At 50.7% G+C, this 20,700-nt stretch overlaps 2 protein-coding genes across 9 annotated transcripts; one reads left to right on the forward strand and one right to left on the reverse strand.

Moving 5' to 3' along the window:
- Nucleotides 1-1,125: 1,125 nt before the first annotated feature.
- Nucleotides 1,126-10,135, reverse strand: Actmap (actin maturation protease). 6 transcript variants are annotated; one of them, XM_052168437.1, is made up of 7 exons: nucleotides 10,040-10,135; nucleotides 8,859-9,311; nucleotides 5,228-5,296; nucleotides 4,791-4,915; nucleotides 2,980-3,109; nucleotides 2,818-2,888; nucleotides 1,126-1,672 (listed from the first exon to the last, which is right to left on the reverse strand). In XM_052168437.1, the coding sequence occupies exons 2-7, from the start codon at nucleotides 9,197-9,199 to the stop codon at nucleotides 1,422-1,424; spliced, it is 987 nt and encodes a 328-aa protein (XP_052024397.1). In that variant the 5' UTR covers nucleotides 9,200-9,311; nucleotides 10,040-10,135; the 3' UTR covers nucleotides 1,126-1,421. The 6 variants fall into 6 exon arrangements, with proteins under 6 accessions (XP_052024397.1, XP_052024387.1, XP_052024359.1 ...); XM_052168427.1 differs by having other exon boundaries at nucleotides 1,126-1,675; XM_052168399.1 differs by having other exon boundaries at nucleotides 1,126-1,827.
- Snrpa (small nuclear ribonucleoprotein polypeptide A) lies at nucleotides 9,992-19,794 on the forward strand. 3 transcript variants are annotated; one of them, XM_052168476.1, is made up of 7 exons: nucleotides 9,992-10,089; nucleotides 10,596-10,690; nucleotides 13,058-13,230; nucleotides 14,334-14,510; nucleotides 17,057-17,230; nucleotides 17,583-17,671; nucleotides 19,410-19,794. In XM_052168476.1, exons 2-7 carry the CDS (start codon nucleotides 10,618-10,620, stop codon nucleotides 19,567-19,569), a joined length of 846 nt encoding a protein of 281 aa, XP_052024436.1. In that variant the 5' UTR covers nucleotides 9,992-10,089; nucleotides 10,596-10,617; the 3' UTR covers nucleotides 19,570-19,794. The 3 variants fall into 3 exon arrangements, with proteins under 3 accessions (XP_052024436.1, XP_052024428.1, XP_052024419.1); XM_052168468.1 differs by having other exon boundaries at nucleotides 10,061-10,153; XM_052168459.1 differs by having other exon boundaries at nucleotides 10,067-10,156.
- The last annotated feature ends 906 nt before the right edge of the window (nucleotides 19,795-20,700 follow it).

Genomic DNA, 20,700 nt, shown 5'->3' on the forward strand with positions numbered 1-20,700 from the left:
TTCATCATGACTTCATAACTATAATCTTGCTACTATTACGAATCATCAAGTAAATATATTTTCTCTGATGGTCTTAGACAATCCCTGTGGAAGGGTCTTTTGATACCCAAAGGGGTAACTACTCTGTAGTGAGAATTTTGGTTTCTTTGAAAAACACAGAAATATTATGGGAATATGTTTTCATTTAAATCCCAGGTTTGGAATATGGACTGCTTCAGACTGTCCACAGCAGCTAGGACTTGCTTCACGCTGTAGCAGGGGTGTGATTCTGCCTTCTGCAAATGGTTTGTTACTGTGACCTTTGGAATTCTGGGGCTTTTCAGATGTTACAGAAATGTGCAGGCTCCTGAGAGCGGAGGGGCTGTGGGTTGTGGTATGTTAAGTTGTGAGCAAGAAGCAAGAAGCAATTAGGGGGGCTGGAGAGACAGCTCAGCAGTTATAGGCACTGGCTGCTCTTCCAAGGTCCTGAATTCAATTCCCAGCAACCACATGGTGGCTCACAACCACCTTTAAAGGAATCTGATGCCCTCTTCTGGGGTGTCGGGAAACAGCTACAGTGTACTTACATACATAAAATAAATAAATCAATTTTTTTTTGTTTTGTTTTTCAAGACGGTTTCTCTGTGTAGCCCTGGCTATCCTAGAACTCACTTTGTAGACCAGGCTGGCCGCAAACTCAGAAATCTGCCTGCCTCTGCCTCCCAAGTGCTGGGATTAAAGGCATGCGCCACCACTGCCTGGCAAATAAATAAATCTTAGGGGGGAAAAAAAAAAGAAAACACTAGATATTCTGACAGCAAAGATCAAACTTGCCCCAAGGAACTTGAGGCCCCTAATCAGCAGGAAGTAGTTGAAGGATAATGCTGGCCCCTTTCCTCTCTATCCTGTTCTCTCCTCTCTACCGTTAGGGGGCTGAAAGGGTAGAAGGAACAACCCAGTATTAACAGTCAGCTGCGGGCTGGAGAGATGGCTCAGCGGCTAAGAGCACTGACTGCTCTTCCGAAAGTCCTGAGTTCAAATCCCAGCAACCACATGGTGGCTCACAACCATCCGTAATGGGACCTGTTATCCTCTTCTGTAGGTGCCTGATGAGAATATAATAAATAAATGAATTAAAAAAAAAACAAAAAAAAAACAGTCAGCTGCATGACCCAGTTGAGAACCTGTGCTGTGCCGTCTGAGCACTGGGTTAGACCTTTGTGCTTCCACCCCCAAGGCAGAGCTCATGCTGTGAAAACAAAAATCCTCCACAAAAACAAGTCTCCCTTCGCCAAAGGAATGCTTGATCCTGGAGGTAATTAGACTTTGGACAGTGGTCACGCTTGTGACTCCATAGATGGGGTGACCTAGTGAAAGACTTCTGGGCAGGCAGTCTTCAAGAGGCTCACTATCATCAAATGGAACTAAGAGGACTGAGAATGTCACATCGGAACAAAGCTGAAGCAGTCTAATGTGCTGGATTTAGTTGAGGCAGGTGTCCCAGCCCCAGCTGATGGCTTCCCTCCTGTGGGCTGAGCAGCAGGGCCTGGCCACAGAGGCCAGCCTTTACCCCACCAGCAGGTACCACGTACACCCGTCCATCGGCAGCCCTTGCGGGTGAGAAGTCGGTCAGCTGCAGGTTGCTGTCCCGGACTTGGCTGTAGTCCCACAGCTGGTAATGCCAACTCTTGCCCTGCTTGGAGAGAAGGAAGATGGCACCTGGGGAGCTCTCTTCTGGGAAGGATGGTGGTTGGTGGGGTGCACCAGGCACTGGATGGAAGAGGCCTGGCAACTCAGAGTCTTCAATGTAGCCAGGGCTTGGCACATTCTGCACACCTATCAGGACCCCTGGGGACAGGAAGAGATGTGAGCTGCCTCGGTTACAGCCAGGGGCTGCCTCGCTGCCACAAGGTTAGTAGGGCTCTGTGGCTACACAGCAGCAAGGCCTCTGGCTTCCATGCCTCGGGTGTCCTGCCTCGCATGGCACATGGAAGATGGAGACAGCATTCTAAGGAAAAAAGCCTCGACATCTCCAGCTGCCCCAGAAAGACCCCTCACAGAGAGCCAGTGAAGGCTAGACACACACCAGGCGGCCTGGTGACCTGACGTACACACCCGCCCTCCTCCCAGGCAGGTGAGAGGACAGTGCTGGTGACAGAGATGCACACAGAATCAGCCGTGTTCTGTGGGAGCCAATGCCGACCAGGCAGCTGTAAGAGGACGCAGCGTTGCCTCCATTACTGTTTGTCTGTGCGATGCCCTCTGAGGTTTAAGTGCTGGGCCCTGGCCTGCAATCTGTGGTGCTGTTCTGCAGCTGGTGGGACCTTGCTGGAGGAAGCACATCACTGGGGTGGGCGGGGCTGGAGCTCTCCGCTCCCTGGTCTCCCACGAACTACGGAGGTATATGTACCTCAGGCTCCTGCCGTCACTGCCATGTCTTTCCCTCCAATGAGGTATCTCCAGAACCATGGGCTGCAAAAACCTCTCAAGTTGCTTCTGAGAAGAGCTAATATTCCTCCCCTAACTCCCTAATTTCCAGATGGGCAACAAGCCCAGAGAGGGGAAGAAATGTAGGCAGAAGGAAGAGTCTGAAGGGGCAGAGGCTGGGCTGCTCCCGGAGCTCTTCACTCCCCAGTCTGTGCTCTGAGCCTGCTTTGGGGACTCTTAACTGGCAGGTATTTGAGGGACTGGATGCCTGCTGGGTGTTTCACTAAGTGTGCATGGGGAAGAGGGCCGAGCTGCTGTTTATATTTCAGTGCATGGATGTGAATGGGGTTCATAGTGGGTGGAGAGCTCAGCACACAAGGGCAAAGGTCTGGGTGGGGGACAACGCCCTACCTGCACTCACTGCCCAATGGGCCTTATGGCCTTTCTTTTGACACGGCTCATGGTTGAAATCCTCGTCATAGCTAGAGCTGGTGTTAAGGTCCAAACTGCGGTATGGCCCTGGGCGCCACCCTTCACCATCCCTACCCCACTCCCTCCCTGGCCCGGGGATGCGGGATGAGCAGGGGATGTCCAGTGATGAGGTGCTGTAGAACTCCATCTCTGTTGGGACCACCCAGTCCCCCACACAGGAGCTCGGCCTGGCAGCCCAAAGTCTCCTGGGCCAGTTTGGCCATGTCAGCCACTGGAGAAGGAAGAGAGAAAGAGGGAGAGAGTGTAAATAAGTCCACAAATATGTGAATGAAAATCATTTCAAAAGGCTTATCATTTGTTTTTATTTTTATTTATTTTTTTATTTTTTACTTTTTTTGGTTTTTTGGATTTGGTTTTCTCCAGACAGGGTTTCTCTGTGTAGCCCTGGCTGTCCTGGGACTCACTCTGTAGACCAGGCTGGCCTCGAACTCAGAAATCCGCCTGCCTCTGCCTCCCAAGTGCTGGGATTACAGGCGTGCGCCACCACCGCCCAGCAGGCTTATCATTTGTGAGTGCAGAAATGAAGCTCAGGCTGGGTCTGATGTCAAAGACCTGTAATCCCAGTGATTTCAGAGGCTGAATTACAAGTACCAGTTGTTCAAAGTTGGCCTGGGTACCCAGTGAGTTCAAGACTAGGTTGAGAAATTTGGTGAACTTATGGCTCAAGAGAAAAAAAAAATGAAAGAAATACATTGGCATGGCTGGAAACAGCGCTCAGTGGTGGAGCCCCTGCCTAGAATCCCCCAGTGAGGGGCTGGGGGCGTGGCTCAGTGGTAGAGCCCCTGCCTAGAATCCCCCAGTGAGGGGCTGGGGGCGGGGCTCAGTGGTAGAGCCCCTGCCTAGAATTCCTCAGTGAGGGGCTGGGGGCGTGGCTCAGTGGTAGAGCCCCTGCCTAGAATCCCCCAGTGAGGGGCTGTGGGTGTGGCTCAGTTGTAGAGCCCCTGCCTAGAATCCCCCAGTGAGGGGCTGGGGGCGTGGCTCAGTTGTAGAGCCCCTGCCTAGAATCCCCCAGGGAGGGGCTAGGGGCGTGGCTCAGTGGTAGAGCCCCTGCCTAGTAGGCATTATGTTCCTGACTTCAGTCCCCAGTAGTACAAAAACCATAAACAGGCTGGGAAGTGGTGGCGCACGCCTGTAATCCCAGCACTTGGGAGGCAGAGGCAGGTGGATTCCTGAGTTCGAGGCCAGCCTGGTCTACAGAGTGAGCTCCAGGACAGCCAGGGCTATACAGAGAAATCCTGTCTCGAAAAAACAAAAAGCAAAAGCAAAAACAAAAACAAAAGATATGAGGCAAACATGGTCAGATGCTTAGCCACTTAAGCATGATAGGTTTTCTCTGCCAACAAAATAAGTCAGTTCAAGCCAAATTAAAGTATAAAGGCAAGTTTATTGGGGGTAGCTCTTGGGCGGGTTCACTGGTCCCACACAACTAGGCCCAGGAAGTCGGCAGACAGAGGCAGGGGAGGAGCAACGAGAGAGGCAGCAGCGTGCACAGGGTGGGAGAAATGCAGAGAGGGGCAGGCGGGGAAGCAGAAAACCAAGATGTCTGGATTATCTAGAGAAGAGCCTCTGGGGAGAGGACTACTGGCCACTGGCTGGAAAGTTCAGGTAGGAACTGAAGGATGCTGGGAGAAGCTGAAGGCCAGCCAGGTCCTTTTTTGGTATGTCTGGGTCTGACACAACAAACTATAGAGATGCTAAGGGAGCAGAGTTTAGGACTCAGGCAGTCTGGATTGACTTGTCCTGGTAACATCTTAGTCTGTTACTGTCAGGGGCAGGCCAGGAGATGGTAATGAGACCTCCTCACTCACTCGGGGGACCTCAGACGGCCTCTTTTGTCCCCCTAGAGAAGAGCCAATGGCCTCAGGGCTTGAGGGATGGCCCAGTCAACTCACCAGAAAACATTTCTCCCTGTGCCGTGTAGCCTCTCTCCTTGGCCACCTGCACTAGTCTTTCCAGAGAGACTCTGTTGGGTGTTGACAGAAGAGCTCCTGCCATCCACAAGGCCACCAGTCCACACCTGGGGGAGACAGCCCAGTCTGTAGCATGGCCCATGGATTTACTGAATTCCCCTGACCCCAGAGGAGGGGAGGGGTATACTGTCTAGGGGACTTGCCTCCCCTTCCATGCCAAGTGGGGAGAACAGGCTGCAAGGTGGGGTTAAACCTGGGAACCTGGGGAACATAAAATGGACACACACAGATCCCGGTATGGAAAATAGCCTGAGGATCTTTTTCTCCCTTCCCAGGATGCCTGGGGCGTAGGGGTGCTTGTCCCACGGTGCCAGCCTGGCCTGTGGAGGGCCTCTGGAATCCAGGAGATGGGTTCTTACTGAGGGCCGTCCTGGATGAGCGATGGCAGGTCAGCACAGAAGAGGATCCACTGAAGGTCACTCCGAAACCTGAGGGATAGCAACCAGATAAATCACGAGGGAACAGCTCTGAGACCACCCGTTGCAGGCTGAGCTGTTCTAAGGCTTCAGGGCTATCCCTGTCTGGGCAGCTCACTTCTCTCTCCTGTGGAGACTGTACCCTCCCCCCCCAATACCGCCTCTCCAAGCCTCAGTTTCCTCATCTGGTCGTGGAGGTGGGAATCACCATTTTGGGTGTTTTCTGCTGCTTCTCTCAGGTCTTTTGTTTGTTTGTTTGGTTTTGGTTTTTGTGAGACAGGGTTTTTCTGTGTAGCCCTGGCTGTCCTGGAACTCACTCTGTAGACCAGGCTGGCCTCAAAATCAGAAATCCACCTGCCTCTGCCTCCCAAGTGCTGGGATTACAGGCATGCGTCACCACTGCCCGGCTCTTTTTCTTTTTCTTTAGACATTTTTCCAAATGTAGCCTAGGGAGCCTCCAACCAGTGGCAACTTTTCTGCCTTAGTTTCCCCAGTTTGGGGATTAAAGGCGCGTTCCTGATCGTTCTCCCCATCAGATATAACGGGTAATGACATAATGGCTCAGTGTATAAAATGCTGCCAAACCTGACAACCTGAGTTCAATTCCTCAGACCCACATGCTGGAAGGACACACACACACACACACACACACTCCTGCCCGCATAAAGATGCACAATAAATAGATTTAACTCAGTCTGAGTAAAACAAGATGGGAATATACTTTCAGCCCAGGAGATCACCTTAATGAATCTGCGGAGGCCCGCTGAGCTCTGCCCTGAGGCAGCCAGCCACAGGGTTTCAGGGATCTCAGTCTGCTGTAGTAATTATTTATCTACCCCGCCTTGGATCACTCAGTTCCCAGATAAAAGACACAGTTTGTATTTATACTAAGCCTTAATCAGCCCTAGAGCTGGGCAGATAGCCACCCTCTCAGCTACTAATAACTACTTCCGTATCGATAACTTCAAGTTAAAACTTGCCATGTTCCAGCTGGCCAGCCCTCAAGACCAAGTTTCCATTCACCTACTCTAGGACGTCTTCTCCTCTCTCCACCATCTTCTTCCTCCTCATGGTCTCTGCCTCGGACCCCAAGCCTGGGAACCAAAACCTCATGTCTCTCTCTCCTTTGCCCTGCTAGAAGCCGTGGGCATCTTTATCCAGCACTCAGGGGTAACTTGGGAGGCAAAGGTTACCTAGCATCATGTGGTGTACAAGAGGATCTGTTCCTCCCCGAGGCAACCCGGCCAGTGTTTAAATATTACAATACAGAGAGACACAACAATCTCAACAGCTTTAAATCAAGGAGCAAGGTTTGCACAACAACTGGTAAATCTGAGATTTCACTCATAGGCCTAACCCTTTGTACAGAATTCAGCATTACAGTCCACAGCAACAGAGCAAGCCTCAACACGGGTCCTTCAGGCCACGTGCCTGGTCTGCCTATGCCAAGGCCAGTGAGAAGGCAAGCCAGGGGAAGTGATGGGGACGCTCATACAGGCCGGGCGGATGCACAGAGCAGAGCTCCAGGTTCTGTTTAGGGAAACTCCTGGCCATAGCGGGGTGCTTGGAAGAGCCATGTCCTGCCCTTGAGTTCACATGGGGACCTGTCCCTTCTCTGTAGAGTGTCTGAGCAGGGGCTTCAGCTTTCTCTGCATGGTACCCAGAGAGGCCAGAAGTGCTGGATGCTTAAGAGTTGAAAGCACAGTATGTGGGTGCGGGGATCCAATTCAGATGCTCTGTAAGGGAGCAAGTGCTCAGGGGCTGGAGAGATGGCTCAGTGGTTAAAAGCACTGACTGCCCTTCTGAAGGTCCTGAGTTCAATTCCCAGCAACCACATGGTGGCTTACAATCATCTTAATGAGATCTGACCCCTCTTCTGGTGTGTCTGAAAATAGTTATAGTGTACATGTATATATAACAATAAATAAAACTTAAAAAAAAAAGGGAACAAGTGCTCTTAACTAGAGTCATCTTTCCGTCCTTCTAAGAGTCCTGAGTTTCTCACCCAGGACTTCCTCAACAGGAATGTATCAGTTCCTAGCCCAGAAAGTTGCTGAGAACAACTCAGCAAATCATGGTGATGGTGATTCACGCCTGTAATATCAGCACTTTGGAAGCAGAGGCAGGACTGCCACAAGTTTCAGGTCAGCTTGGGCTACATAGGGATTCTGTCCCATACCACCACCACCACCACCACCACCACCACCACCACCTCTCCTCACCAATTCTACTGATGGCAGTGTATACCTATAATCTCCTGATGTGGAGGAAGAACAAGGTATTCTCAGCTACATAGAAAGTTTGAGGTCAGCCTGGACTACATGGGAGCCTTTCTCAAAAGAACAAAACAACAAAAACCCCAAACAGGCCAAGAAATAAAGCACTCAATTTTCATGATGGTGGTTGGAGAGGCTTAAGAACTGTTGTCCTTTCCTTCCTTCCAAGTCAGGGTCTCACTATGTAGCTCAGGCTGGCCCTGACCTCATTCATCTCCTGCTTGCCTTCCTGAGCTCTGGGATTACAGGCACACGCCATTATGTCAGGACCCAGGAGTTTCTTTATCAGCCTGGACAAGGGCCTGTGGTCTCGCCTCTGTCCTCCTTCCTTACTGCCCGTGCCCCTGTGTGCACTACTCTGTTCCTGGGACCTTGCACTCGATTCATGACCTTCATTCTTTTTTTTCTTTTCTTTTTTTTTTTTTTAAGATTTATTTATTATTATATGTAAGTACACTATAGCTGTCTTCAGATGCACCAGAAGAGGGCATCAGATCTCTTTTACAGATGGTTGTGAGTCACCATGTGGTTGCTGGGAATTGAACTCAGGATCTCTGGAAGAGCAGTCAGTTCTCTTAATTGCTGAGCCATCTTTCCAGCCCCCATGACCTTCATTCTTAAAAGTAGCTTTCCTGCCGGGCGGTGGCATATGCCTGTAATCCCAGCACTCTGGGAGGCAGAGGCAGACAGATTTCTGAGTTCGAGGCCAAACTAAAAATAAATAAATAAATAAATAAATAAATAAATATAGCTTTCCTCTCTCAGCAAAGGCTTTCCCTGGCTCAGCAGACCTCAGGACGGTCCAAACCCGCCACATCCAACCCGCCATGCTCCACGTGAGTGCGCTGCCACTGAGCAACGTCGTGTCCCCAGCTCTCCTCTGCTAGTTCTTTGGAGTCTTTACTGTAGATCTGCGCCAGTGCAGTCCACTCTCATGGCTCTGGCCTGCATAACTTGCTCACTAGCATTTGTAGCTGCTTCTCTTCCAGAAGCCAACACTGAGATCTGTCCTAGGGCCCCATTATCACAACTCTGGCTGCTCTGGGAGTCACTGTCTGGAGGCACAGACCACTCACTGGCTTCTGTGACAAAACCAGGCAGGAGAAGAAACTGTTCCATTGCTGGAGGCCAAACCACCAAAGAGCTAAGTAGGGTACTTGAGGCATCTGGCTGTTTGAGATCAAGGAAATGGGACTGCAAAGAGCAAGGTGGCTATCTGTGGTGATTTGTAAACAGGTGATGATTGGCTGGTAGGGGGTGGGGGTGGGGTGAAGATGGGGGGGATATGGAGAACCTACCGGTCCTTGTGAAGCTTCAGGAGTCTCTTGATGTCATCTTTGCCTTTGGGGGCTGGGCCAGCCTTCTCCAAGGCCTCCTTCAGGAGCTGGCTGTTCTTCAGGCCATAGACATGAGGGAGAACAGCCTCCACAGCAGAGGGTGGAGGGGAAGGGAGTGGAGGAGGCGGTGGAGGAGGGAGTGGGGGAGGGGGTGGAACAGAAGCACGGAGACTACAAGGAGGGGGTGGTAAAGCTAAGTCCGGGGAATCTGGGGGTAAAAGAGGTGGGATGTTGGTGTCTTGGGTCTCATGAATTATTGCGGGGATTGTGGGTTTTAGGGGGACAGAGCATGGAGAAGTCATTTGGGGTCTACAGGAAGAATGAGAAAGAGGGTCCTCCCAAATCTCTCAAGGATGGAGATGTTCAGTTTTTAAAAGAACTGGATGAGAGATATTCAGGCCTGCACATTGAGACCTGTAAATAAATAAATAAATAAATAAAACTAGAGTTGATTGCAGAACATGGTGCCTGACGAGTTAGTTAGTCTGGAAGAACCCGGGTTAGTATTTAATACAGTGGAAAGTTTAGTGGTCACCTCTGTAATAAGGAGGTTCAGATCTGTTGGGAGGTGTCTAAAGGATGCGACTTGCTTACATTCGCAGTCCGGGCCTGAGTTTGAAACCTTCAGTTGACTTTAAGAGCTAGGGTCAAGAGGTTAAAAAAAAAAAGACACGTGGGTGGGGACCCGCCTAGTGGTAGGCAGGGTCACGGAATCAGCCGGGAAGTACGAGAGTCGCAGCAGCTCAGCGACCAAAGGCCGACTAAGTTGGTATAGACCGATCCACTAGGTAATGGAACCTAGGAATTTGCACAAGCTCCTCCCCAGGAGGAAATGGCGTCACCCTGCCAGCCTCCATCTAGCCTTTCCCATCCCACGTGGTAGAACTCGCAACCAGCACAACGCTCCTTGACGGATCACGTGATGCTGGCGGAAGGGGGAAAAGGTGTGGCTTCCAAAAGGCAGTCTTAGAACGCACTAGAGCTCTAACCGTGTTCCAATTGGCCCAAAGCTCGTGCCCGTCTCTGATTGGTCCGTTCCCTCGGTAAGGGGCGGGCCTTATCGTTAAGGCGGGAACCCAAGTGTTCCTTTCCTTGGCAGGCGCTGAGGCTGAGGGAAAAAAAAAGACTTATTCTGAACTTACTGAGTTTGCGCGCCGTGATTAGTTCGCGGAAGGGAGAAGCCAGAGCCAGGGTGGATAGTTGTGTGTCTGTGCAGCGTAGCTTGGCGGGCGCTGACGGCGGGAGCGACGGCCCAGGTGGTGGGTTCCCGCGGGTGAAGACGCCTCTCGGCGCCGGGGAGGCGGGTGGAGCACTTCGGGAGGCCTCTCTTTTGAGAGACTAGGATGTTCCAAGTTGGTCACTACTTTAACTGGCTCCGACATCCGGGTTCTTTTTTCCTCCCGGGACGCCGTTCGCGCGCGTGGACTAATGGGAAGCGCCGCTCAGTGTGCTCCGCCTGCCGGGACTCGTAGAGCATTCTGGGATTCGTAGTTAACCTCTCTAGATCTCCCTTAGCACGCGGGTTGGAGACGCGGGGTCCTATGCTGGCTTTGTTGCTAAGCTGTGCCGTCCTCCCCCCAATTCCGACCTTACCCGACTTCCTCTTGGAAGAAAGATTCCTGAGCAGAGCCCATCAGCCCTTTGTAACAAAGAATTTGGGAAACTTGGGGCTAAAGTCGCTTTTTCTTCCTCTTTAAGCTGTACCTGAACATCTCACACCATGGCAGTTCCCGAGACCCGTCCCAACCACACTATTTACATCAACAATCTCAATGAGAAGATCAAGAAAGATGGTGAGTTCTTGGGGTAGCCTGACTCAAGGTGATCTCGCAAGAGTTGACCCCCCTTTCATTCACCTCTAGCACCCACATTTCTTCCTCAGCCTTCCCCATTCAGTCTGTTAGGAGTTAACTTTGGCCTTTGTACATACTGGTTCCTTGGTTTCAACACACGTTTTACACTCTGCCCTTTAATCTGCGCATTGTTAATGGTCAAGGTTTTAATTTCACAGGTCTCTTCTTTCCGCAAAGCTCTCGGGGATCGTTTTCCTCCATCAGTCTGCTTTCATGAGACTTGTCTCTGTCCACTGACCTCGGGGTGGTTGGTGGTCTCAGTGATTGGCTACGATGCACATAACACACCGAAGGAATGGGCTCTGTGATATGGGTGATTGTGCAGGATTCTAAGTCTTGACTATCTTTAATTTTCACAAGCCGCTCAGATTAAGTAATTGGAATGTGGGTGGCATAATTTGGCCTGGGATCGAATAGCAAGATAAATGAGACAGAAATGTGGGATTCCGGTTAAGCTAATTCTTAGACTGGGCTGGTTGGCAGAAGTCTGTAATTCTGTTCCTCAGGAAGAGTAAAAGTTTGAAGCCATTTGGGACAACATGGTCAAAGCAAGTAAAAAAGAAACCAAAGACAAATGGTTTCTTTTAGGGTGCAGAGGTACAGGGCTGTAATTCTAGCACTCAGGAGACTGAGGCAGGAGGATCTTGAGTTCCAGTCCAGCCTAGGCTGCATAGCAAGACCCAGTGTCCAAAAGGATTGAGAATGTAACTGATGTTAGTCTTGCCTAGCATGAGTAAGGATCTGGGTTTAAATCTCAGCAACTAAGAAAATCAGCATGGCCTGGAGAGAGAGCTCAGTGGCTAGAGAAGGCTGCCTGGTCTTCCAGAGGATCTGGTTTTGATTCCTCGCACTCAAAGGAGACTAGTAACTGTCTGTGAGTGACTCCAGTTCTAGGGGATATGACACCGTCTTGTGGATTCTGCAGGCAAAATACCCACGCATAACATTTTCTTAAAAAAAAAAAATTCTTTTAAACAAAAATCCCCACCAGATCATTCAGTTCTTGTCTGAAAGTAAGGCCCAGGGGTAGAAAGTTTACCTTTCTGCAAAGACTGAATCCCAGCACACATTTTTTAAAAAAGTAATCATGAATAACTACTTTTATGTTTTTATTTTGTGTGCATCTATAATTGGATGAATGTGTGTGGTCAGGACAGCTCTAGAGAGGTCTTTCCACTGTGAGTTCATGAGATCAGACTCGGGTCATGAGGCTTGTGAGGTGGATGGATTCTCTACTGCCCTGGCCCCTTTGTGCGTTGGTTTTTGGAAGTAGTATTCAGAAGTTAAGGAAGGGTAAATACTGGTTCCTCTGACCAGCTGGAGAAAAATTGTCAGGGGAGGACTGGAAAGAATTCAGCTGCTACGCCTGCCTGTCCTGTGAGCCTGACATTCACAAGTGCCATGGTGAATGAATGACTTCAAGGACCTGATGCTCCTGCCTCCAGCTCTTAGGTGTTGGGATTCCAGGATGGGCCAGCATGTCCGACTCACAGGCTTGTGGCTTTTCACAGGGGTCAGAAGTGAGCTTCTGATGTCCACAGAAGACAGGGTTAGAAGCGGAACATAAGGGTGCATGCAGACAACGCAGTTGGAGAGGGCCTCCGGGAGACCACAGATTATGCCGAGACTTAAGTGGCTAGAAGGGGGCAGTCATAGAGATGTCAGGAAAAGGACATTCTGTGAAGAGAGCACAAAGGCCGAGGTGTGGTAGAGAGTAGGAGGTCATGCTTGTGATTCACAGACTGAAACAGGAGGATTGTTCAGAGATTCATGCTATAGAATTGGATCCTGCCTTGAATAAATGAGTGAATGAATGAATGGCATGTCAGGCATAAGAAGGGACTGGGAGGTTAGCTCGACTGGAGTGAAAGCAGTGTTTGTTATCTGAACAGCAAGTTTGTGAACAGCAGGTATAGCTGTTCGCCTCCTGTAGGACATGTAGACGTGCTGGTTTGAGTGGTTCTTGGCTGTTTCTGTTACTGTGGGCTCTTGAGCTGCAGCGTTGCTGGGTAGTCAGTCAGTTGGCTGGTAGCCCCTCATTTGGGTTGTCTTTTTTGGGTTTTTTCTTCTCCTCCCCCCTTCCAGCCAGGGTTTCTCAGTGTAGCCAGTCTTGGCTGTCTTGGATTCCATTTGTAGATCAGGCTGGCCTTGGATTCTCAGAGATTGGCCTGCATCTGTCTCCCAAGTGCTGGGATTAAAGGTGTGCTCCACCACGCCCGGCTGGTCCATCTTCTAAGAATAGTGCAAGTGCCAGGATGCAGTGCCCAGGCCTTTTGTCACAGTGTGCCTTGTCTTTCCTGAATGCAGAGCTCAAGAAGTCCTTGTATGCCATCTTCTCCCAGTTTGGCCAGATCCTGGATATCCTGGTGTCTCGGAGCCTGAAGATGAGGGGCCAGGCCTTCGTCATCTTCAAGGAGGTCAGCAGCGCCACTAATGCCCTACGCTCCATGCAGGGCTTCCCTTTCTATGACAAGCCCATGGTGAGTGTCTTGAATATGAAGTTGGTGTGTTTGTATGTATGTGTATGAGCTGATGTGTGTGTGGTGTAGAGACTGGGTGGGCGTGGACCTCCATGGCCTGTGATATTCCCTAAGAATGTTCCTTTTTCTTGCTGTTCCTTTTATCATGTGTTCTTATGGTGGCTGTGGGGCCACAGAGTAATCGAGTAGCTCGGTGTAGTGGCTTATGCCTACATGTAGGAGGCAGGAGGATTGCCAAGAGTTTCAACCCAACCTGGACTGCAGAGTTGGAACCTGCCTAAAACACCACAGAAATAGAGAGGAGCCAAAGTGCACAGAGGATTCTGAGCACCACCTTCCTTCTGTACCTACCGACGTTCCGTCACTGCAGCTGTGGCCTGTGCTGCCCAGCCCCACTGGAAGGCTTGTCCTAGCCACGCCTTTGCCCCCCCTCCACACACCCAATCTTGTCTTCACAGCACAGGTTCTTCTGAGAGATCTCACTGTCTTTCAGCTTCTGGAATAGTACAAAGGCCGCTCGCCGCCTCACTCCTCTAATCCTCAGCCCAGCTGGGCAGAGGTGGAGCCTAGCGTCCTGCCTTCATCTCAGAACAGAATGCTCCAGGCCGAGCTCCCCCGTCCCTCCTTCACTCCCCAGCACTCCCTTGCTGGGTGTCTGCTCCACGTGTCCACAGGCTGTCACCCTCCTCTGTGTTTCCGCTTTCCTGACCACTGTATTTGGAAGGTTTACTTTGTGACACTCCTGGGACCAGGCCAGCTGGAGCTACATGGTGGGACCTTGTCTCAACATAGTTTTGAGTCTGTGTCTGCTCTTGTGTTCCGGGTTCTTCCTGGGAAAGCGAGTAAGCTCCAGTTCTAGCTTACAGTTACAGCTGCTTCCTAGAGTCCAGCTAGTGCTGCTTCCAAGCACTTAGACTTACTAGTAAGTTTCTACGATAATCCTGCCATCTGGAAAATATCCCCATTTTACAGATGAGGGATGGTGACTGCAGTCACCAAGCAGTCGCTAATTTTTCTTAGTAAGCTCCTTTCGAGATTTCATTTTGAACCTTAGCAGTTTTCCCTGATTTACATACCCTTGATCTTTCTGCTCTGATTGGTAGCGGATCCAGTATGCAAAGACTGACTCAGACATCATTGCCAAGATGAAGGGCACCTTTGTGGAGAGAGATCGCAAACGAGAGAAGAGGAAGCCCAAGAGTCAGGAGACACCTGCTGCCAAAAAGGCTGTTCCGGGTGGGGCAGCTGCCCCGGGGGTGGGCGCTGTCCAGCCTGTGCCGGTAAGCAGGGGCAGAAACATGTCCCTCCCAGTGGCAGGCCTTTTTCAGCCCATGGCTTCCTGTGGGGTAGAGTGAGGGGTTGTCCCATTGGGTCGGTGAGCCGTAGGATGGACCAGGCCGCTCCGTTCACCTGTGTACACTTGATTGTTAGGAAGGTCTGTTTGTGTATCTTTACTTCAGTGTGTGTGTTTTTGCACGTTTGTGTTTGTGCATGCTCACGCTAAGTCCGTGTCTTTATAGAAAGTCAAAATTTACCAGCCTACTGTTGGAAATAGGCAAATTTCATTTAGAAAACTACTGGGTTATAAACTAAAAAAATTGACGTAGCCTGTGTGAGACCATATATCTGATCCCTAGTACTATAAACAGGAGTGAGCTGTTTCTCTACATTAAGCAAAGAAAGCACAACAGAAGTAAATAAAGGCCAAGGCTTCCGGTGGTGCCGTTATAGGAGGTAGAGCCTGCAAAGGATCTCGGGCAGACATGATCATGGCCTATCTCTGCTGGTGACAGTGCTGGTCAAGCAAGCCAGGGACCTGACCTGAGCTCAGTTACTGGGTCCCATGGGAGGAGGGACCAACTCTGGAGGGTTGTCCAGTGCTCAAGATGGCTTCTGGAGTTCCAGCCTGCTGTACGCCTGTGGATGGAGAGATGGCTAATACTAAGGCACGACAGAATCTACACTGGTAGGGAATCCTTGCACTGTTGCAGGGCAGTCGTATCTGCAGGAAAGTTTCGCCCTGCCTAGGACTAGGTGTGCCTAGTTCATGTAAGGTCCAGGGTTCAACCCCAGCACCTGAAATGAAAGAAGGGAAATTCATCTTCTACTAAATACATATCAGCTTTAAAGCGTGCCCTGGGCCTGGTATAGCATATACCTGCAGTTCCACAACTGGGAGGTTAGGTTATTCTGGCCCTCACTCATTTGGAGGACGTTAACTCAAGCTGACCCAGTAAGAAGTGGCAAGCCATTCTTCAATGGACACCTGAAGCACTGTGCATGAAAGGAAAGAGGTGAATTGCACTACCTCCTGTCGTTGTCAGGCTGTGTCACGCTTTGCAGCTAACGGTGTGTGTGTGTGTGTGTCTGTGCGTGTCTGGCTTGTCCTGATGATCGTTTCTGTTCTCAAGCTTTCCATCTTTGGTTTCTTTTCATTTTTAAGTTACATTTTTGCTTAGTGTGTGTTTATGAGTGTTCGTGCCCATGGGGCATGAGTGGAGTCAGAACTTGTAGCCACTTCTACCCTAGTGAATTCTGGAGACTGACTCAGGCTGTCAGGCTTAGTTGCAGGTAGGCGCCTCTGCCTGCTAAGCCACCAAGCTGGCTCTTTTTTGTTTGTTTTTAATTTACATTTTAAAATGTTTACTTTGGGGCTGGAGAGATAACTCAGTGGTTTAGAGCACTGACTGCTCCTCTGAAGGTCCTGAGTTCAAATTCCAGCAACCACATGGTGGCTCACAACCACCTGTAATGAGATCTGACGCTCTTTTCTGGTGTGTCTAAAGACAGCTGCAGTGTACTTACATATAATAATAAATAAGCCGGGCGGTGGTGGTGCACGCCTATAATCCCAGCGCTTTGGAAGGCAGGGGCAGGCGGATTTCTGAGTTCGAGGCCAGTCTGGTCTACAGAGTGAGTTCCAGGACAGCCAGGGCTATACAGAGAAACCCTGTCTTGAAAAAACCAAATCCAAAAATAATAATAGTAATAGTAGTAGTAATAATAACAATAAATCTATAAAAAATAAAATGTTTATTTTTAATACGTGTATATGTTAATATATACAGATATATATATACACACATGTGGGTGTTTGTTTTTGACTGCTTGGATGTGTGTGCCTCCTATCTCCTGGATCTGGAATTAGAAACAGTTGTGATCTGTCCTGTGTATTCTGGTCCTCTGAAAGAACAGTCTGAACCGCTGAGCCACCTCTCTTGTCTTCTATTTTTTTCTTCTCTCTCTCAAAAGTTTAGAGGTGTAATTTTTGGGCCACATGTAGTCTGCACACTGTAAGTCCCAGAACAAGGCAGGCATATCCTGGAGGGCAAGAGGCCAGCCAGGCTATGTGGCAAAGAGCTTTTTAAATGTGTGTGTGTGTGTGTGTGTGTGTGTGTGTGTGTGTGTGTGTGTGTGTGTGCGCGCGCGCGTGTGCATTCCTGTGAGGGCAGAAGAGGGCTCTGGATCCTTGAGCTGGAATCACAGGGTGCTGGGAGCTGCTGTCTGGGTGCTGGGAACCGTGCTCACTTGACCACTGAGCTATCTCAGCCTCCCTCCAGTGTCCGTATACACATCTGGACAGAGTTGGGCCGTGCTGTAATTATGCCTTTTCTTCACAAAGCTCTTTGTGGGTTAGCATTCCTCCTGGAGCCTAAGCCTTCAGTTTTTCCGTCTTGGGGCTCAGTTGGGTGGTGTTTTTCATCTTTCCGAGTGTTGTTCTTCTTGTCTCTTCTCAGTAGCTGTGTTCCTTCATGTTGTGGGCACTGTGACCTTGCCTTCCGTGACCTATAGCCCCGTGACATCATCCTATTCTTGTTCTCTGCAGGGCATGCCGCCGATGACTCAGGCACCCCGCATCATGCACCACATGCCAGGACAGCCTCCCTACATGCCACCACCTGGCATGATCCCGCCACCAGGCCTCGCTCCTGGCCAGATCCCACCTGGGGCCATGCCCCCACAGCAGCTCATGCCCGGGCAGATGCCACCTGCCCAGCCTGTAAGTGACCCTAGCCCACCACCAGGTCTTATAAGCATAATCTGCGAGTAGAAATGGAGCAGTTACATGGGGCTTTAGGTTGGTGATGGGAGACACTGGGCTGAGCTCTGTGGTGAGCCGGCCTGGGATAGGGGAGTTGGTGTGGGAGAGCAGGTTAACGCTAAGCCAAAGTGTACATCCAGGTAGTGCATGTGCTGGGCAAAGCTGGAAGGTGTCTGCTGTCTCGGGCTCTGGGAGATGGGTGAGAATGTGTGCACTGGGGACTTGAGGAAGACTGAGTGGGGTGCTGAGCAGAGCGCAGTACCCAGCTTCCCTCTCGGTGCCCTGACCACAGGCTCCCGTCTCTCCGCAGCTCTCTGAGAATCCACCCAATCACATCCTGTTCCTCACCAACCTGCCTGAGGAGACCAACGAGCTCATGCTCTCCATGCTTTTCAACCAGTAAGTGGGTTGGGTGGGCAGGCAGGCCTGGTTCCCGTGCCCAGCACCTGAGGGTGTTCCGCGGGAAAGGACGCGCAGTGCTGTGGGCATGCATCCATGCACAGGTAGTTTGGGTCCCGACTAACTTTCTGTAATTTTCTGGGTTGGCAGAACAGGGGAAAAGAGAAAGAACGGCAAGATGTTAAGCCGATTTAGACTGGCGTGAGCCAGCCTGTTCAAAAATGGCACGGGTGCTCACCTGTAATGGTGGTGCACGCTGTAATCCCAGCACTTGGGAGGCAGAGGCAGGTGGATTTCTGAGTTCAAGGCCAGCCTGGTCTACAGAGTGAGTTCCAGGACAGACAGGGCTACACAGAGAAACCCTGTCTCGAAAAACAAAAAAACCAAACAAAAAATAGCATGGGCACTGGGGACTGTAGGAGCTCTACCCTGCCAGTGAGGTGGAACCTGTAGACCTTGAGAGCAGGGACTGGCTGTGGAGAAGGGCTGCGTGCCTGGTCCTCAGGTCTCCAAGCTCATCTCTCACAGAGATGTCTGCTCAAGCCTGGGCTGTTGGTGGTGTGTGATGTCATCTCAGTACCTGGAAGGCGGAAGCGGGAGGGCTGAGCTGAGGGTCATTCATACTGTGTAGCCTAGGCTATGTGAGGGCCTTGGCTGGGAGGGCTGCTGCTAGCCATTTATGAAGCTCTTAGCCTTGTCTGCTGTGGGGACAGTCAGCCCCGGAATGTGGGACCTACCCCCTCTCTTGCGACCTACCCCCTCTCTCTTTTTAAAGAATTTCTTAGTTTTACTTTTAATTATGTATTTGTCTGTGTGTGGATCTGTGCCAGAAGTGTCTGATATCCCGGAGTTCGAATTTTAGGTACTTTTGAGCTGCCTGACCCTTGGTGCTGGGTCCTGCAAGATCAGTTTTTTTTTTTTTTTTTTTTTTTAAAGATTTATTTATTATATGTAAGTACACTGTAGCTGTCTTCAGACACACCAGAAGAGGGCATCAGATCTCATTATGGAGCCACCACGTGGTTGCTGAGATTTGAACTCAAGGCCTTTGGGAGAGCAGTCAGGGTTCTTAACTGCTGAGCCCTCTCTCCAGCCCCTCCCTTGTTTTGATAGAAAACAGAAGGTTTATTAGGCAAAAAATGGACATAGTCTTCATATATAGCTCTGGCTGGTCAGGAGCTGGTGGTCTTCCGGCCTCTGCCTCCTGTGGAAGTCCGACCTTCCATAACTGGCTTGAGTGATCCTTTAGAATTACGCTGAAGGAAACTTTGAGAAACCAAATCAAGCTCAATGAGGTGCAGCTTGTACGCCCACAGAGCAGTGGTGTTTGCGAGACTGCCTGTGGGAAATGAGGGAAGTCAGTGGTCAGGACGGCATCCTGTAATCCAGTGCTCAGGCTGAGGCTGAGGTCCCTCCCGCCTGAGCTAGGGACCTGTCTCAACAAAGCAAAAACCAGAGGCTGAGAGTCGGGATTGCTTAGCAGTCTGTGGGGCTGGGGGTGAACTTTGGGGAAAGGAAGGGGTTCTAGTGCTGCGTTTGGTCCACACTGTGGTTGTTAGAGTTTTTTATTTAATGGTGTTTATCTGGTAGGGGTTCTGTGTGTATTTTGTCCAGGGGATCTATGTATGGGGTCTGTGTTGTACCTGTGGGAAACGTAGTCTTTCACCTCTGCTGCTTTGGTGCTGGAATGTTAGGGCAAAGCTGAGGCGGGTCTCTGAGCTCTGCTCTTCCCCTCCAGGTTCCCCGGCTTCAAGGAGGTGCGTCTGGTCCCCGGGCGCCACGACATCGCCTTCGTGGAGTTTGACAATGAAGTGCAGGCCGGGGCGGCACGGGATGCCCTGCAAGGCTTTAAGATCACACAAAACAATGCTATGAAGATCTCTTTTGCCAAGAAGTAGCACCTTCCCCTACGGAGTGCCCCAGTCCCCATTCCGGGGCTGCCCCTTCCTTCCCCCCTCCCTTGGCTCAGTCCCTGAAGGTAAGTCCCCCCTGGGGGCCTTCTCAGAGCCGTGTGTGAGTGTGTGGTTGCCACACAGCATTGTACCCAGAGTCTGTCGGCAGACATTGCACCTGGCGCTGTTAGGCTAGGATTAAAGTGAGCTGTTGAGGTTCGGTTTCCACCAGTGCTGTCTGCTTTATTTTCGTGCCTTCCTTTGTTCCCTCCACATCAAGAGTTCGGATCTCATGGCTTCTCGTAGATCTGTTCACCATCTAAGAAAACACTTGGGAGTGTAGTAGTATTAGTCAAAATCCTTGAGTGCAGGCACAAGGCCCGCTGTGTACAGTTGGGCAGGCTGCATGCCGCAGAAGGGGCGCCTTCAGGAGCACATTGAAGGTTGCTTCTGCTCCTGCCTTTGCACTCCGCAGGGAAGACTGTCCCCGAGGAGGACAAAGCTGCCACTCGCATCATTAAGGGACTATTGCAGCCAGGGGAGAGGTAACCCCTCTCCACATTGGCCTGGTGGCCGTGTCACACGGGTGCAGTGGTCAGCCCCTTCTGATTTGTAGTCTGGGATCTCTGTCACCCAGTGGGGAGGTAGTGTCCCCAGCAAGAGTTTTGTTTACTTCCTATGTGAAAAGGGATTGTGTATTAATGCCACATCACATCATCATGTTCCCACTGTCCCCACACTGTAGATTGAGCACATACTGAATAAACCTTAGATGCAAAACCAGCATTGCTAGCTTGGCCTTTGTCCTATCCCGAAGGCTGAGTGAGACAGGGGAATTGCCATGAGTTCTCTGGCAGCCTGAGCTGCTGTGGTGGGTGCTGAGGAGCTGGGAGCAGGTCGGGTGATGAAGGTGACCTACGGTGGAGCTCTTAGGCTCTCCTGGTGCAGCAGCCTAGTTGTTCAGTTTCATCTTCACGCCTGATTCTAAGACCGACCGACTGTGGGATCAGTGCCCTGGCAAGGTCAGAGTCCTCTCACTCACCTTGTCAAGTGACTGAACTCTGGAGCTAGCTTTCTCTTCAGCAAGGCAGAAAACGAGCCTCAAGGTGCAGCAGTATAGAGTGGCCGCAGAGCCCT

Source organism: Apodemus sylvaticus, chromosome 1 (genome assembly GCF_947179515.1).
Source record: "Apodemus sylvaticus chromosome 1, mApoSyl1.1, whole genome shotgun sequence".
Classification (NCBI taxonomy): Eukaryota; Metazoa; Chordata; class Mammalia; order Rodentia; family Muridae; genus Apodemus; species Apodemus sylvaticus.

What these genes read in the sequence shown, in the direction of transcription:
- Actmap (XM_052168399.1), bottom strand. Translation starts at nt 9,199, where the DNA reads ATGACTTCTCCATGCTCTGTCCCCCTAAAACCCACAATCCCCGCAATA. An exon ending in GGACATCCCCTGCTCATCCC is followed by an intron (nt 2,889 to 2,979) that starts GCATCCCCGGGC and finishes CACCAGCTCTAG; the next exon opens with CTATGACGAGGATTTCAACC. An exon ending in CCATTGGGCAGTGAGTGCAG is followed by an intron (nt 1,828 to 2,817) that starts GTAGGGCGTTGT and finishes TCCTGTCCCCAG; the next exon opens with GGGTCCTGATAGGTGTGCAG.
- Snrpa (XM_052168476.1), top strand. Translation starts at nt 10,618, where the DNA reads ATGGCAGTTCCCGAGACCCGTCCCAACCACACTATTTACATCAACAAT. An exon ending in CTTTCTATGACAAGCCCATG is followed by an intron (nt 13,231 to 14,333) that starts GTGAGTGTCTTG and finishes TCTGATTGGTAG; the next exon opens with CGGATCCAGTATGCAAAGAC. An exon ending in AGATGCCACCTGCCCAGCCT is followed by an intron (nt 17,231 to 17,582) that starts GTAAGTGACCCT and finishes GTCTCTCCGCAG; the next exon opens with CTCTCTGAGAATCCACCCAA.